At 47.7% G+C, this 16,023-nt stretch overlaps 2 protein-coding genes across 2 annotated transcripts in view; one reads left to right on the forward strand and one right to left on the reverse strand.

Annotated features, from left to right (window-relative positions):
- The window catches only part of SYN3 (synapsin III), a 494,630-nt gene that overhangs the window by 296,814 nt on the left and 181,793 nt on the right, over positions 1-16,023 (reverse strand). The gene's annotated exons all lie outside the window — the stretch shown is intronic.
- The window catches only part of TIMP3 (TIMP metallopeptidase inhibitor 3), a 62,374-nt gene continuing 47,913 nt past the window's right edge, over positions 1,563-16,023 (forward strand). The window contains exon 1 of the mRNA XM_033234018.1: positions 1,563-2,042. Within this exon, the coding sequence (XP_033089909.1) occupies positions 1,922-2,042 (121 nt within the window). The 5' untranslated portion in view covers positions 1,563-1,921. The remainder of the gene's footprint in view (positions 2,043-16,023) is intronic.

The following is a 16,023-nucleotide window of genomic DNA, read 5'->3' on the forward strand; positions in this document are numbered from 1 at the left end:
TCTTGGAAATAAAATACCATCTCTCACGAATTCTTCAGCCTCTGCTGTCCCAATGTCACTTCTCTGAGATGTAAACAGAGGAGTTCTGAGAAAGAAGCTCAACTTGCATTTCTCCCTGTTTCTATTTGTTCCAAACTTGTAGCATTTCTAACAGGATGAAGTGGAAGAGAAAGGAAAAGAGACGAAAGTGTAGAAAGATGGAAGATCCCAGCTGCAAATGGCCATTTGCAGTTAGATGGAACAGCTGCTGACGTTCAGGGAAATGCATGTCTCTCTTCAGATGGGAAGGGGCAGTGGAAAGGGGTGACTTGAGTTCCTGGCTGGCCACCAATCATCCCATCTTTCTGTGTGGGTTCCTCATCTGGAAAGTGGGAGTGATACTTGTGCTTGCTTTTCCTATCTACAAAGATTATTGTGAGAGCTATAAGGTGAGGTACAAAATCTTGCTTTTAAAAATACAAAGCAGAATCAAGATGTCAATAATAAGGATAGTAATTGTGCTAGTTATTTGCAATCATCCATTATAGTTAGTCATCTAGGATCCTAGATCATTCTCCTGGTTTTACTACAGTTTTGGATCAGCTCACCCCCAAATCCCTTGCTGAAGGGTGGAGCCCTGTCAGCCATGGGCGGGGAACCACTTCCTCTTGCCTTTCTACTTTCTGTCTTTCAAACATGCCCAGGGCCTTTGCACTTGCTGTTCCCCCTGCCTGATACCTCTCTCCTGTGGCTTGCCCCATAGTTGATCCTTCTCTTTGTCCACTTCTCAGCGAAGATGGCACTTCAGGGAGCCCTTCCCTTGCTGTTGCAGAGAGAGCAGCACCCTCCCCAGTCATGTCCAACCCTGAACTCTGTTTTGTTTTCTTCATAGCCCTAGCATCATAGAAAATCACCCTGTGCATTCGTTGATGTCCATGGGGGCAAGGGCTTTGTGTTGCTTAACCCAGCATCCTGAACCGTGTTTGTTGAATGAATACAGGACCCCGTTTGCTCTGGGGGAGCATAGAAAAACAGTTTTCTATCATATATCACAGCCAGCTGCAAACAGCAGATGGCTTCCCATATCCCAGAGAGTAAGAACGAGAGAGAGAGAGAGAGAGAGAGAGAGAGAGAGAGAGAGAGAGAGAGTGAGTTTGGGTGTTTCTCCTCTGTCCCTGCTCGGGGTAGCAGTTAGCATTCCCCCAGTGGTTCCACCAGGCTCAGTCAAGGTCTCTCGGACATGGCCACCCCCGACCTGTGTAAACGGTCCTGCTGGGGTGGGTGGGTGGTAGTTGGTTCTGGTTTGGGTCAGAAGCACCCAGCGGCCCAGGTGGGCGTGGGGCGAGGGCGCAGACGAGAAGGGGCACGAGGGCGCCGCTCGGAGGACCCAGCTGCAAGCACCGGTCCCGGGCGCGCCCCAGCCCACCCACTCGCGTGCCCACGGCGGTATTATTCCCTATAAGGATCTGAACGGTCCGGGGGCGGCCCCGCCCCGTTGCCCCGTGCCCCCGGCCCCGCCCCCTTTTTGGAGGGCCGATGAGGTAATGCGGCTTTGCCATTGGTCTGAGGGGGCGGGCCCCAACAGCCCGAGGCGGGGTCCCCGGGGGCCCAGCGCTATATCACTCGGCCGCCCAGGCAGCGGCGCAGAGCGGGCAGCAGGCAGGCGGCGGGCGCTCAGACGGCTTCTCCTCCTCCTCTCGCTCCTCCAGCTCCTGCTCCCTCGCAGGGAGGCCGCCCGCGGAGTCCTGCGCCAGCGCCGAGGCAGCCTCGCCGCACCCCATCCCGTCCCGCCGGGCACTCGGAGGGCAGCGCGCCGGAGGCCAAAGTTGCCCCGCACGGCCCGGCGGGCGAGCGAGCTCGGGCTGCAGCAGCCCCGCCGGCGGCGCGCACGGCAACTTTGGAGAGGCGAGCAGCAGCTCCAGCAGCGGTGGCAGCAGCGGCAATGACTCCTTGGCTCGGGCTCATCGTGCTCCTGGGCAGCTGGAGCCTGGGGGACTGGAGCGCCGAGGCGTGCACATGCTCGCCCAGCCACCCCCAGGACGCCTTCTGCAACTCTGACATCGGTAAGCGCTCCTGGTGCCCCGCCCGAGCCCCACGCTGCAGCCGGGACTGCAGCGCTGCTTAGGTAGGCAGGGCGAGCCCCACTCCTTTCCTCTCCCCGAGGAGAGGGGCAAACGGGGTTGCGACGGAGTGGGGAAACTCGATGTCCTTGGGTGGGGGCGCTGGCATAACTGAGAGGGGAAGATGCCCTGCAGAGGAAGCTCATAGTGGCTGAGTGAGCCCCTGGCCGCCTTTGCTTTCCTAACTTAGGGCGTGGGGTTCCTACTGGTCCTTTTGACATCTGGAAAATGTCCCCATTCACTACTAACGAGGAAGGGCTAGAAGAGAAGGGTGAGGAAAGGGTGGGTTCCCCAAACTTGGAATGCTAACTAAAGTGCTGGGAAATTGAATAGTTTAAAAAAAAAAAAAAGTTGCCAGCCATGTGCACGGAAAGTTGCAGGAGAAACTTGGAGTACTCCGAGTCTGCATCATCGCCTGCGCCCATGAAATGCATTCTTTTCACTGAGACCCAACCCAGCTGCATGCTTCCCAAGCAAGCGCTAACTGAGCTTCTGGGACTGCCAAGTTTGGGTGGATTTAAGGGGGAAAATGAGGAGAAAGCCGTGGTGTTGACCCACCCCCTGGAGGCACTGTGTTTGAGTGTTGATAGCCAGCAGAAGGTGGCCTGTGCGAGGGGTCACTTACCACATAGCTGTGAAAATTCACAGGAAGGCTATTTTTTTTTCCTTGAATGCGTGTGGGGAGGGGAGAATGGGCAGTGGAAAACAGATTTGTCACCAAAAGAACAAAGCTGCCAAGGGTCACATCACGGTGACAGTTCTAGACTGGACTTAGTGTCTTGAGTAGAGAGACCCTGTAAAGAGTAGACCTCCTACTCCTTAGCGTGTATGGAGGGCCCCGAGAGCATCCTGGGAGGCTTGTCTGGGAGTGTTTGGGACAGTCGTGTTTGGATGGCCAAAGGCGGAGTGGCATCTGGGAAACATTTCTCTCCTCCTTTCCAGCCCATCAAGTGTGCGAGTCCAGTGGCCCTCCTGGGAGTGTGTGTGTGTTTACGTGCTGGGCTGGGCGGTGGGGTGGGACAGCCTTGCCACCCTCTGCCTGTGTGGATTCAGAGGGGAAGAATGGAGCGTGTGTGTTTTAAGTACAGTCATAAAGGAGAAGGAAATTTTCCACTGAGTCTTGGGTGAGGGACTCTACCAGTGTGTTGTGGTGAGGAGGGGGAGGAGGCAGGAGCTTGGCAGGGGAGGCAGTGGAGGCCAGGAGGGACACTGCTGGTGGGCTGGGCTGAGCCTGGAGGTCAGAATGGGGGTGTGGTGACCAGAATGTCAGTGCAGTTGGCAGCTGAGGGTGTTTGTGTGACCTGAGGTCACCCTTGTAAGAGGCTCCCTGTGGCCTGCATGGTACATCCTCCCCTCCCCCTCCGGGGGAACCCAGCTGGTCCTGGGTTTGTGGATTGCTTAGAAAGATCCTTTTGGGCAGCCTGAAGCCTGGGGAGGGTTTTCCTCCCACTTCCCGTGACCACCTCCACCCACATTCCACTTATCCTTTCCCTCCTCATCCCAGTTGGTGACATTCCCACCTGATTAGTGTGGGGAGTTGCTGCTGCGGCTGAGTTCCAGTTTTGCCCAGGGGGAGCGCACACATGCGGCCAGGAGGCTGGCAGGTGCAATCAGGGTGTGCAGGGGTGCAGCCCAAGTCCTTTTCTGCTGGAAAATGAGCTGGGTGGGTTCATCTATTTTTTTTGTAGTGAGGGTGGGTCCCTATTCTTCCCCCTTGCCCTTTGCTTTGGGGTTTCTAACCTAGAAATTGACCACGGAAAAGTGAAAATAGCATAAGTAGATCCTGCTTCCAATGGGGGCCTTCCCGTCTGTTTACTGCTTAGGTTTCCTGTGGTAGGTCTGAGTGATGCAGAAAGTTTCTTACAATTTCTCTGGATTGATTCAAAAAATATCTCCCTTGCTCCTCTTCATAAATTTCCCAGAGAAAAGCTAAGTTACCAGGAAGTACTCAAAGACCAGGAGATTGTGGAATCTAAAAGAAAAAAAAAGAAACAAAAAATCTTCGATGCTCTGGCACGGATCCCAAATTGTTCTGCCTGGCTTTGGTGCACTGCACTAGTGGCAGGGATGAGCTAATGCTTTTAAAATGGGAGGTGTGGGTGTGAGCTGCTTGCTTGCCGACCTCCCTCGCCTTGCACAGCAACCTGCTGGCATCCAGTACTTGGCTCCCAAGTTTCCTTGCTCAGAGCCTTTCTCGTTTCCAGTCTGGGTTGAAACTCTGTCCATTCTCTCCCTCAAAAATATATGAAGGAGCTCCCCATTCCTCGGGACCTGCACAACCCCACCAGTCAACTTTGTAGCCCCCTAAAGGTGTTCGTGCAAGCCCGTCAACTTCCTCTTTTAAAACCATCATGGTGGTTTTCTCTTCATGGCTTGGTGCCATGTTGGCCTAGCAAAAGGCACAGGAGGCCTGGCCGGGCCCTCTCCCCGGGGGCTGCCTGATGGCCTTTCCGCCTCTCTCTGCTCATCCACAGGTGTCTCTTTCTGTCTTTTTTCCCCAAAGTCCTAGGGCCTGGCACGGCGTTCTGGGGGATGAGGAGTTAAAAGGTGTTTCTATGGCAACTCCAGGCCCTGTACCCTATGGAAGTGTTTAGGAGAATAATAAACTACATGCCGACTTATAAGACACACTGTGGGGAAAAGAAAGGGACTTGGAAGCAGGCAGGATGTCTGTGGCCCCCCTCCCTGGCCAGTCATTGCCCCTGAAACTCCTGACAAAACCTTAACTCTAGAAGAGGAATGGGAGGGGGCTGGGGATGAAGAAGGCAGCCTCAGCCAGGGCAGATCCACTCTGGCAGCTCTGTCCAGCTTAGGAAGGGCTGGGCTGTGCCAAGGGCTTTCTGAAAATGTTCGTGCGTGAGTGTGTGTGTGTGGCTTCTGCAAAGGTGGTGGGCAAGGCTGAGGGGGGTGCAGCAGAGAGAGAGAATTTTGCTTCAGAATGCCAAGCCCTTCTCTCCTCCTCTCCGGCCACCTTTGCATGGGAGGAATGGAGCTGTAGGATAGAGCATGTTTGGGGCCTGCCTCTGAGCCTGTTGGGAATTTGAACATGAGGCTCAGCTGGGGGGCTGGCTGCCAGCCCCAGAGGATGGCCCCTGGATATCTCCAAATTGTTTTGACAGGGGCCAGTGCCAGCAGATTTTTTTCAGGATCAGATCTGAAGTTGTCGTTTTAGCAAAGAAGCCATTTTCAAAGAAACCAGATCCATTCCCTCTCCCTCTCACACACAATTACACCTCAACACTGGGCTTTGCAACTTAAGGAAAATAGAAAGAATCAGACTTTGGAGAGGTACTGGCACTAGGTAGGGCAAGTCTGGGGGACCCAGGCTGTGGATATCTTGGGAACCATGGAAAGAGGAGAGCTGTTATCCAGCTGGAGGAAGGAAGAGGCATCTCTCAGGTCCCTCCTGGTTGCAAGCACTTCCCAAATGCCATCTCTTTCACCCCCTCCCCCGCCCAGCAACCTTAAGAGTAGGCATTGCACCCATTTTTCAGAGGGAAAACACTGAGGCTGAAGAGACTGTGCTTGTCTACGGCCACCTAGTTGCTAAATGATATAGCTAAAACATATTACCAGTTATACCATGCTTCAAAAACGTTTCAACTTTCATTGACACATGATATTCTAAGGTGACCAGGAGATGGAATGGATGGTTAACATTTGAAGAATGCCTTTCTTCTACATTTGGGTTTTCTTTAAAAATATGAAGACAGCCAAAATGGCCAGAGGTTTTAGTTAAACATCATCTTCAGGGAGGGAGAGCTTATTCTTATTCTACGGTATCATAGAGGAAAATTCTAATGTTCTTTGGATATTAGAACTGGAAAAGACCCTTGAAACCATCAAGTCTCAGTAATAAAAGGACCTGGTTTGTCTCACTGTGGCCCAGGGAGAAGTAAAGTTAATAGAGACAAGCCATTTCAGGGTTTCAAGACTCTTTGCTTACAGGTGGGGACGAGTTAGGGGTCCCCAGGGGAAGGTACCCAGTCTGCCACTGTGGTGGGAGGAAAGCCAGGGGGGTAGTCAGGAGACTGGGTCTCAGCTGGAGAAGGTGCCCCTGTGACAGTTCTGTGTCCCTTTCACAGTCCCTGGATAGATAAGGCTAGAAAAGTGGCCACAGAAGTAGCTTGGGTTGAGGGATTTTTGTTTGTTTTGCAGGAACAGCAGGAACCATTCAGCTCCACTGCTGAATGGCACATTCCAACAGGTTCATTAATTAAAAACAAAAACAAAAACACAATTCTCCATCGCATTTGGCTTTTACCATTCCAGCCAGTATGGACAAGGAGGCCGCTTCTTCCACCTTTTGTCATAGTCAACTCCTGGGTGGCCTTGAGAGGCAGGGTGGGGTGGTGGAAAGGCAATGGGGAGGGCAGATCCGAGCTCCACTCCTTCCTCTGGGGCTTGTTGGCTGTGTGTGCCTAGGCACATATGGGCAGTCTTTGAGCTTTAGTTTTCTTATTTATACAAGGGGAATAACAATTTGTACCATCTTGGCCTGTTTTATCTACATTTTAAGAGCTACAAGTATATGCATGCATTCTATGTTCATGTATGTATCTCTGTGTATATGATAAATTGCTAAACAGTATATTTATGATCTATGATATATCCATTTCTATTTATCATCTATCTATCTATCTATCTAAAATGGAGAAGAGTAAAATCTTTTCTGATTACTTTTTCAGAAAAGTGTGTTACTTGTTGCACACTTTAGTCCCTTCTCCAAATCCTTTTCTTCCTATACATTTACATACATAGGCACCCATAGCAAATCTATAGTTTTTTCTTTAGAAACATGAATAGTAGAACACTAAAAATAGTGGAATACCACATAATACCACATATAGTATTCTGCTTGTTTCCCATTCAACAATGTGTACTTCAGATCTTTCTACTTAATATATTTATAACTGTCAGAGGGGCACCTTCTCCAGATGGTACCCAGTCTCCTGACTGCCCCCCGGCTTTCCTCCCACCACACTGGCAGACTGGGTAGCTCCCCCTGGGGACTCCCAACTCATCTCCACCTTTAAGGGAAGAGTCTTGGAGCCCTGAAATGTCTTGTCTCTATTAACTTTACTTCTCCGTGGGCCACAGTGAGACAAACAAAGTCCTTTTATTACTGTGGATTGATGGTTTGGAGGATATATACATATATAAAAAATTTCTTTTATGTATTTCATGAGGTTATAATTTTAAACAGCTAATAAGTATAGAGTGATTACTGTGCCAGGCATTATTCTAAGTCATTAACTTACATTAACTCATTTAATGCTCTCAGTTTGATAAAGGAAAGTGTGCTATTTTCATCTCCATTTCACAGCTGAGGAAACTGAGGCTTAGAAAAATGAGGTAACTTGTTTAAGGTTATACTGCTAGCAAGGAATAGAGCCTGTATTTAAGCCCCTTCACCTTGGCTCTAAAATATATTCAACAACTATACTATAGATCACATTATACTGTATCATATTATATATATTACTACATACTCTTATATTATTATAATTATATAATGTGCATTTTCCATTTTAATAGTTCCTGCCAATTTGGCCTTCACAGTGGCTGTGTTAACATAGTTCTTTTCATATATGCAACATGAGGGGATGGAGGAGTATTAGAGCCCTGTGCTTAAGAGACTTCCATGCTTCTCTCAAATAGAAAAACAATTTATAATTTTTATTGACTTTTTCAGTTTTTTTTGTTTTTTCCTTCTTTTTGTCTCCTTGAAAGGGAGCAAAATTAGGGCCATGAAGATCAAGTTAATGGGAGTATTTTCATAGGGAGAGGAAGGCTGCAATGCCAGGAAAGCTGTGGTCCTTGACTTGTTGCATACTGGAGTAATTCGGTTGAAGATAGTTTTATTTATGTATTTATTTTGCTTTCATAATAAGCAATGGACCATTTATTATACCAAGTTGTTTGACTCTGAGGATTCACATGGACTCAGGTTCAAAGGTATATGTGACTGTGTTTTGAACACACATACACAGGGTTTTGCTTTCTGACTCAAAGCTGTCCGCTGGCCAGGCTCATGGTGGCAGCAAGGGCACTCACTCATCTGTCTCCCTTCTTGTTGCATATGGATGGCGCCTGGGTGACAGTGGTGGGATGGTCACAAGGAGGAGGATGGACTGCCGAGAGGGAGGCTGGGTGGACCCTAGCCAAAGAAGGACACTGGAGTCTCATTATTATGGGAGCTAGAAGGGCTGGTTTAGGAAAGAATTCCTGTTCTGATGGAAGCTCTTCAGTGGACTCTTAGGAAAAAGTATCCTCAAATGGCTTTTACAAGGGCCAGTGTGGACCCTGCCCACCTCATCCTCTTAGTCTCCTCACTGGTCTGTCCTGCTCCAGCTGTTCATACTCTGTCTCTCTGGCTCTTGGCCCGTGACACCCCCTCGGTTTTGAACACTCCTCATGAACTTCTCCTTCTCTAGGTCTCCTTTGGTTCCTTTCCCTGATCACTCCTTGGCATTGGTACCAGAAGAACAGTCATAAACCTTGCCCATATTTTAAGTATGCTTAAAAATGCCATCTCTAGTAAAAGCCAAATTCTCCAAAGCTGCATGGGAAACTCCCAGAGGGGATCATTCTTGTGCTGGGAGAGAGAACTCAGGGCTGTGTGCCACCCAGAGGGATGCACCTAACCCACTTGAGAGGGAAAGCACTCACTACGCTCTCTGCATTACTTGATAAGTCTAGTCCTGTCTTCTGGTGGACATGATACCCTAGCACCCTCCCAGAGAAGCAAGTGGAGATTTCTAAATGCCAACCCTGCAGGAGATCACCAACATAATACTGTAATGACTTTTCACAGGAAGTGTGGTGCACTTACTATGTGCCAGGCACGGTACCAAGCTCCTTACTTGCGTATCAGTCATCCCAGCTGCCTGATGGGCCGTCTCAGGCTAGGGAAGCCAAATGGCTTGCCCCAGCTCACACCACTTGCAACCTACACTTGCTTAGCCTATCTCCAAAACCTGTGTTTCCAATCAGTCTCTTGTATAGACCAAGGGCTACAACTTTTTAGACTTGGGAAGATTCTACCCGTTTTGCGACCTCTCCACGTTGAGTCTTTGGCTCCCCACTGTTGGGCAGCCCCCCTCAGTCTGCTTATCTTTGGTTTTCTTCCTCGCCAGACATGCCTTCTCTGCCGCCCCCAATTTTATTACTGTATAGTCAGTTCTGGGATCCTCACATAACCAGGCCTCACCTCCTAACCCAGGACCCTTTCAGCTGTCTCAGTGGTTCCCGGCCTTTTCAACAGTAAGGAATTTTTAAAAATTAATTTTTCCCTTCAATAAGTTCTGTATTTGGAACAGTTATCCATCACAATATCATGTGTTGAGTGTTGATTAACTTTCCATTAAAAAACAAATTAAAATATAACTAGAACTGCTGATACTAGCCAGTCATTCTTCTGACACAATCAGCTAATATACTAATTAATTACAGCCCAAAGCAAGGATGGTTGGTGTTTTTGTAAGCCTGGGAAGCTTTCTCATGGGTTCCTGGGTGATTGCATTGTCAAATTTGGGTTGACTTACTGATATGCCAAAAATAGCTCCTGGCTTCTTTGGTATATCGCTGTCCTTTGCCCCTCCTGAGAATGGTGCTTTAGTTTCATGCCAGCTTAGCATCTCTTCTCCCCGTGGGCAGGTCCCATGCATTTACTGCCATTGTCACTTCTCCCTGTTACCCACAGTGCTGGCACCATGTCTGGGATAGACAGCAGGTCGCTGATGTGTCCTGGTTGAGGTTTCTATCCTTTCAGAGGAGGTGATATGGCTTCAGGTATTTTCCTATGTTCATGTCTGGCATCCAGGGGTACACAAAGTATTGATTCTAGCGAAAGGACTTACTAAATACTGTTTGACAGGAGGTCAACAGGTGTCTATCTGGGCTGCAGTGGAACTAAGAGGTCTTTTTGTTCAGTTGTTAAAAAATTAGTGTTTGTAGTTGCAGAGGGGCCCCAGAGAACCTTTCCTGATCCATTTAGAGGCCATCTGTGTGGCCAGAATGGCTTTGCTGTCACAGAAGGGACGGTCCACACTACCCAACACTCAAGTCTGATTTATGTTCATGTAAATCCGATCACCTAATGGTGGCATTCACGGCTTGGAGACAAGAAACTTTAAGTGTTTCCAGGCCTGCAGCCACCTGGCTTTTTGTGGGGGTGGGGAAGGGAAGGAAAGCTGTACGATCCGGCCTCAGAGAGCCCAAGGTAAAGTTCAGTTAGTGGAAAAACAGAGCCCTAGATGATTGGGCGGGGCAGGGGGTGGGTGTTGAGGAGCGGAGGAGAGGGGAAGTCCTGAGATGACCAAGCCTCCAAGAGCCATTCCGGAACCAGAGATCTTAAATATTACATGGCAATTATCCCCTCTGCCTCTGCCCATGAGGGTGCCAGACACAGGGCCGCCCGGCGGCCTGCAGGGAAGAGCTTTTTCATTCAGAAACTTCAGGGCTCCTGCAATCCCTAGATTAGGATGTGGGGATGGTGAGTTTCGCAACCAGGGTCAGATTTCACGAAGACTTACTTTCGTGACTTGAGGTGTTTGACTAAGGTGTTTGCATTTCATGTATTAGGAAGGACTCCCTTTTGACTTAGACTTTATCATCATGAATAAACTCCCTGCCTTTAGATTTGGAAACATAATAGCTCTTGTGAGCTCTGCTACTCCCAAGCTCGGGCGGGTTCTTTGCCTCAGTTTCCTCATCTCTAAAATGGGGGGAAATATATTATGTACCACGTGGTAACTTCATTGGCAATTAAGTGAAATACTTCACGGAATGTTTAGCACTAAATATTCCTCAGTGTTGAAAGGCTGGGAACCACTGAGACAGTTGAAAGGGTCCTGGGTTAGGAGGTGAGGCTTGGTTATGTGAGGATCCCAGAACTGACTACACAGGAATAAAATTTGGGGGCAGCAGGGAAGGCATGTCTGGAGAGGAAGAAAACCAAAGATAAGCAGACTGAGGGGAGGCCCAACAGTGGGGAGCCAAAGACTCACGTGGAGACGTCGCAAAATGGGTAGAATCTTCCCAAGTCTAAAAAGTTGTAGCCCTTGGTCTATACGACAGACTGATTCCTGGCACAGAACAGCTCGATAAGAATAAGCATGAGCTTTTAGTAGTAGTGTTGTTGCAGAGCAGAGCTGATATTCTCACTTCACTTTCGGTGAGGAAAAGGGGGCTCTGAGGTGTGATGTGATGTTTTCCAGGGTCATATACAGACAGCTGAGCTTCAGAATCGTGGTTTGACCCCCCCACCTCCAAATCTAATGTGTTCCATTTTGTCACAGTGCTTCCCACAGGACACAGAAAGAAACAACAAAGTTCCTACTCTATTTTCACAACTCTTCACATTTTAGAGTCTTAAGTCCATCTGATCTCATTTGATGACAACCTCCCAACGAGGAAAGCAGGATGGTATTGGGGGGTCAGTCACAGTTCCCAGTTAGTGGATGTCAGTACTGAGAATGGCGGGGTTCAGTGGCTTAGCCATATAGCCAATACGTGGAATGCGATTGGAACCCATGTCTTCCGAGGCCAAGCCCAACACTTGTCAAGGATCTGGTGCTGCCCTTCCCTCTTTAGACAGCTCCCACTGATAAGCAGAGGTAGAAGTCACTGGAGTAGCCAAAGAGAGGGCCCTAGAAATGGATTGGTGACAATGAACTTGGCTGAAGAGTCAGCACCTGCTCTCCTATCCACTGCCAGGGCTGGGAGGTGCAGTGCGGCATGGAGGAGGAGCACTGGCTGGAGTTAGGAGGCCTGAGGTCTAGTCCTAGTTCATCATCTGACTCTGGAGTCCCCTTGGTGATGCTGACCTCCCTGGGTTTGGTCTCTTATCTGTAAAACAGCAGGACTGGCTCTATGTGCTGTGTATTTCACTGAATGCCTACTATGGTCAAGCTTTTCTGGCTCTAAGTTCCCTTGGAAAGGGCTCTCTACTTTAGCTGAATAACTGAGCACCTAAATCTGTCAACGACACCCTTTAGTAGGTAACTTTGTTAGAAATATGGTCTATTAAGATAAGAGCCAGGATTTCTGTGGTTGCAAAAGTGGATGCGGGCTCTGAACAAAACCTCTAATGAGCTGAGATACTTTATCAGATGACATATTTGACCACCAAACTTCCTGTTGGAGCAGGGCTGATTTGCCAAACAGATAGCAACCTTGCAGACTTAGTCAATGGTTAGAATTAAGACTCAAGGTCACTTCAGGGCTTGTCATTGATCGCGGGAGGGCTTGATAAAAATTGAACCTCATTAATACCATTAAAGAAGCTGATGGACAAGAAGTGGGATTAAGACTCAATACTCATAAAAATAAGGTTTTCCTTATCCACAGTCTAGCTGAGCAGTCCCTCACTCTGGAAATGTGGTTCATGGCTCAGCTCAAACATTTTCTGCAGCTGAGAGGACTTCTCTGTGGAAGACTGGCTCAGATGAACACATGAGTGATCCAATGGAACCTTTGTTTAAGGGAATGAGGAGGGCGTTTGGAAGACACAGATCAAATGTGTGCCCCACTGGGCAGTCACTATCTGCTCCCTGATAGGGAGAAACCCCAGTGATGGGACAGAAAGCTCCAAAGATCCTGAGGAAGTTTGGAGGGTCAAACTTCACCACTGGAAGGACTGAGAGATCCAAGAAGCTCAGAATCCAGGTTGGTCTCCAGGCTGCAGTTCTGAACAAATGGGTGCAGTGGGAAAAAGCTTATACTTGAGGTGGGAAGGTAGGTGTGGGTTCCAGTTCCTTCTTTGGCTGATTCTCTTTTGGCCTGGATTTTCTCACTTGTCATCCAGGCCTTGTCACAAACCCAGTGCCTACAGGGACCAGGCACAGAAGCTGGATATTTGAGTATCAGACATACTGGAATATTACTGACTCCTGTCAAATATGTATATGGTTCCCCATTCTCTTGGTTTCCATTTTGGAGAGTTAAACAAATACTAAAAATGATTTCTTTGTTATAAGACAAGCAATAAAACAGTAGGCAAGTGTGATGATAAACAGCATCTGAGCTTTGGCTTTGGAAGTGGGAAGACAATAGAGAGTGGCAGTAACTGTGGTGAACCGTACAGTCCAGGTCCCTTCTGGAGGGGCAGCTGCTGTCCAGCTCCAGCCTATTAGGATGTGAGTCCGGTGATGCCAGATTTCTAGTCTCTTAAGATAAGCAAGAAATCCGAATGTTTAATGTAACATCTTCTGAAAAGACACACACACACACACACACACACACACACACACGGACCAAACAAAACATGTCCATGGGCCAGATTCAGCCTTATGGGTCACCAGTTTTGTGACCTGGAATCCATTTGATCTCTAGAATTGCCTTTCAATTATCAGATCTCTGAGTGAGTAATACCCAATGTTTTTTTTTTTCTGGCAAAATGTGTCCTGCACTTCCCACACTTTCTGAGCTGGAGCACAGGTTCTGGAGTTAGACCACTTGGCTCAAACCTTGGCCTCGTTCATGGCTAGTTGCCTGTCCCTGGACAAGTTAACTCTCTGGTCTCATTTTTCCTATCTGTAAAATGGAGAATGCAATATTGCTTTTAACCTCATAGGTTGTGGGAGAATTCACTGACATAATGGAAATAAAAGGCCTGGCTCATTGCCTGGCATGTGGTAAAGACCTGATAAATGTCAGCCATCATATTATTACTATGTGGTATAACTGCCTCCCCTTCGATGGGAGCCAAGTCTTGCTCACCAGCTCATTGCCTGATATTAGTAGGCATTCAATGAAAGTATCAATGAATTAATGAGAACATTTGAGAAAGATAGCATTCCAGCCTTTCCAGGCAATAGTGTACTCGTGTGTGTGTGTGTGTGTGTGTGTGTGTGTGTGAAAGAAAGAGAGAGAGACAGAAAGGAAGGAAGGAAGGAGGAAGGAAGGAAGGAAGGAAGGAAGGAAGGAAGAAGGAAGGAAGGAAGAAAGGAAGGAAGGGAAGGAAAGAAAGAGAAGGAAGGAGGGAGGGAGGGAGGGGAGAAGGAAGGAAGGAAGGAAGGAAGGAAGGAAGGAAGGAAGGAAGGAAGAAAGGAAGGACTGAAACATTGGGAGCTGAGCTTAATGAGAAAAAGCCATTCCTAACTGCTAAGCTACCGTATTCAACAGTGGCAAGCACCTTAGTAAAGAAAACAGAACCATTGCCCATCTTTTTCTAACGGAGAAAGACAAGAGATGGCTTAACCAGAGTGGAGATTTAGAACTTCAGGTGCTGATAAATATGGTAATATCATGGGGTGCTCTGGCAGCTGGACAGGTTTTATTTATTCAGGGCTCCTTTAAGCCAGAGGAGATTCCCGAAGGCTGCTAAAATAGAATGCTCCACCTGAATAGTTAACATCTGGATTTTATTTTGTTTTAAAAAGTTAATTCCAAATAGTTTGAATTCTTTCTGGTATCCCTCTGAGAAGAGTTTCTTACTGGGTGGCTCACAAGCAGGGACACAGAAAGGGGAAAAAAAAAACTAGATTGGTATTGCCCAGGAGAAACAGGATTGTGGCTACATGTGAGCCATGTATGCAATTTTGAATTTTCCCATAGTCACGTTTAAAAAAACGAGGAAAAAGTGAAATTAATTTTAATACTATACTTAACCCAATATGTATAAAATATGACCATTTCAATATGTAATCAATTTTACACTTACTAATAAGATCTTACATTTTCAAAATTAAGTTTTTGACATCCAATATGTATTTTACACTCATAGCATATCTCAATTTGGACTAGCTGCATTTCAGCTACCTGTGGTTAGTGGCCACCACATTAATACTACAGCACAGGTCAAGATAATATGCGCAAAGGCAAGGCATCTTCCCCTCCCCATTTCTACTTGTTTCATGAACTGTGCACAGGGATGTGGGGCTGTTGGAGGTACATTAGGGCTGACCAAGGCTCAGCGGCTACTGACAGTTTTGCTGCAAGTAACTTCTAGGCCGTGTGGGTCCCAGTGCAGGGAACCCATGTGCCGTGACACTAGAGAAGCCATCTGATCCAGTTCTCTCAATTGACAGATGGGGAAACTGAGGTCCAAAGAGGTATAGCAGCTTGGTTTAAGAGCTAGAGATGGAACTGGAACAAAAATAATAACAATTTGATAATGTTTAACATTTATTGATTTGTTTTTATATGCCAAGACCTTTCCAAGCATTATCTCCTTTAAACTCTCATAAACACTCATTGAGGTAGGCGCTCTTATTTATACTTTGCAGATGAAAAAAATTGAGACTTAAGAGGAATTAAATATGAAAGCAGCTACCGTTTACTGACAGCTATTTCAAGGCCTTTATATACATATATACATATAATAAATTCTATTCTTTACTGTAAACATACATATCAGAAGTGTTATCATCCTCGTCCTCCTCATTCCACTTTGCAGATGAAAATACTGAGGCTCCGAGACAGACTAGGTAACTTGCCTAGTATGTACCTACACAGTGAAGCCAGATTTGAGCCAGGCCTCCTGACTCCAGAGTTCAAGCTATCTCACCAATTCTGCCCACGGTCACCCTACTCTATGATGGCAGACCTAGTATTTGAGCAGGTGTGTCTGTTCTGTGGTCTTCACCGCCCCACTAGACAGCCTGGATTTTTCTGCTCTTGAGTCCCAACACTTTCTGCCTTACTGTGTTGCTGGTAAAGAACAGAACAGGGAGGCTTTTGACTCAGCACTGATTGAAGGGCCCAGGCAGAGCAGGCTCGTCTCCTCTGGCTTGGCTGGTTCCCAGGCTGCCCTAACCCATGAAGCCAGATTCTTGGCCAAGTTAAGCAGGGTGGGAAGAACACTTGTCCATTCCGCCTTCCCAGTTGGGCGAGGTCAGTGTACCAGGTTGGAAAGTGGTATGTGTCTAATTGCAGGGGCGGGGGGGCCCAGAGGATTAACACTCTTTAAATAGACATC

The sequence above is a fragment of the Trachypithecus francoisi genome, unplaced genomic scaffold, assembly GCF_009764315.1.
Source record: "Trachypithecus francoisi isolate TF-2019V2 unplaced genomic scaffold, Tfra_2.0 Lachesis_group14, whole genome shotgun sequence".
NCBI lineage: Eukaryota > Metazoa > Chordata > Mammalia > Primates > Cercopithecidae > Trachypithecus > Trachypithecus francoisi.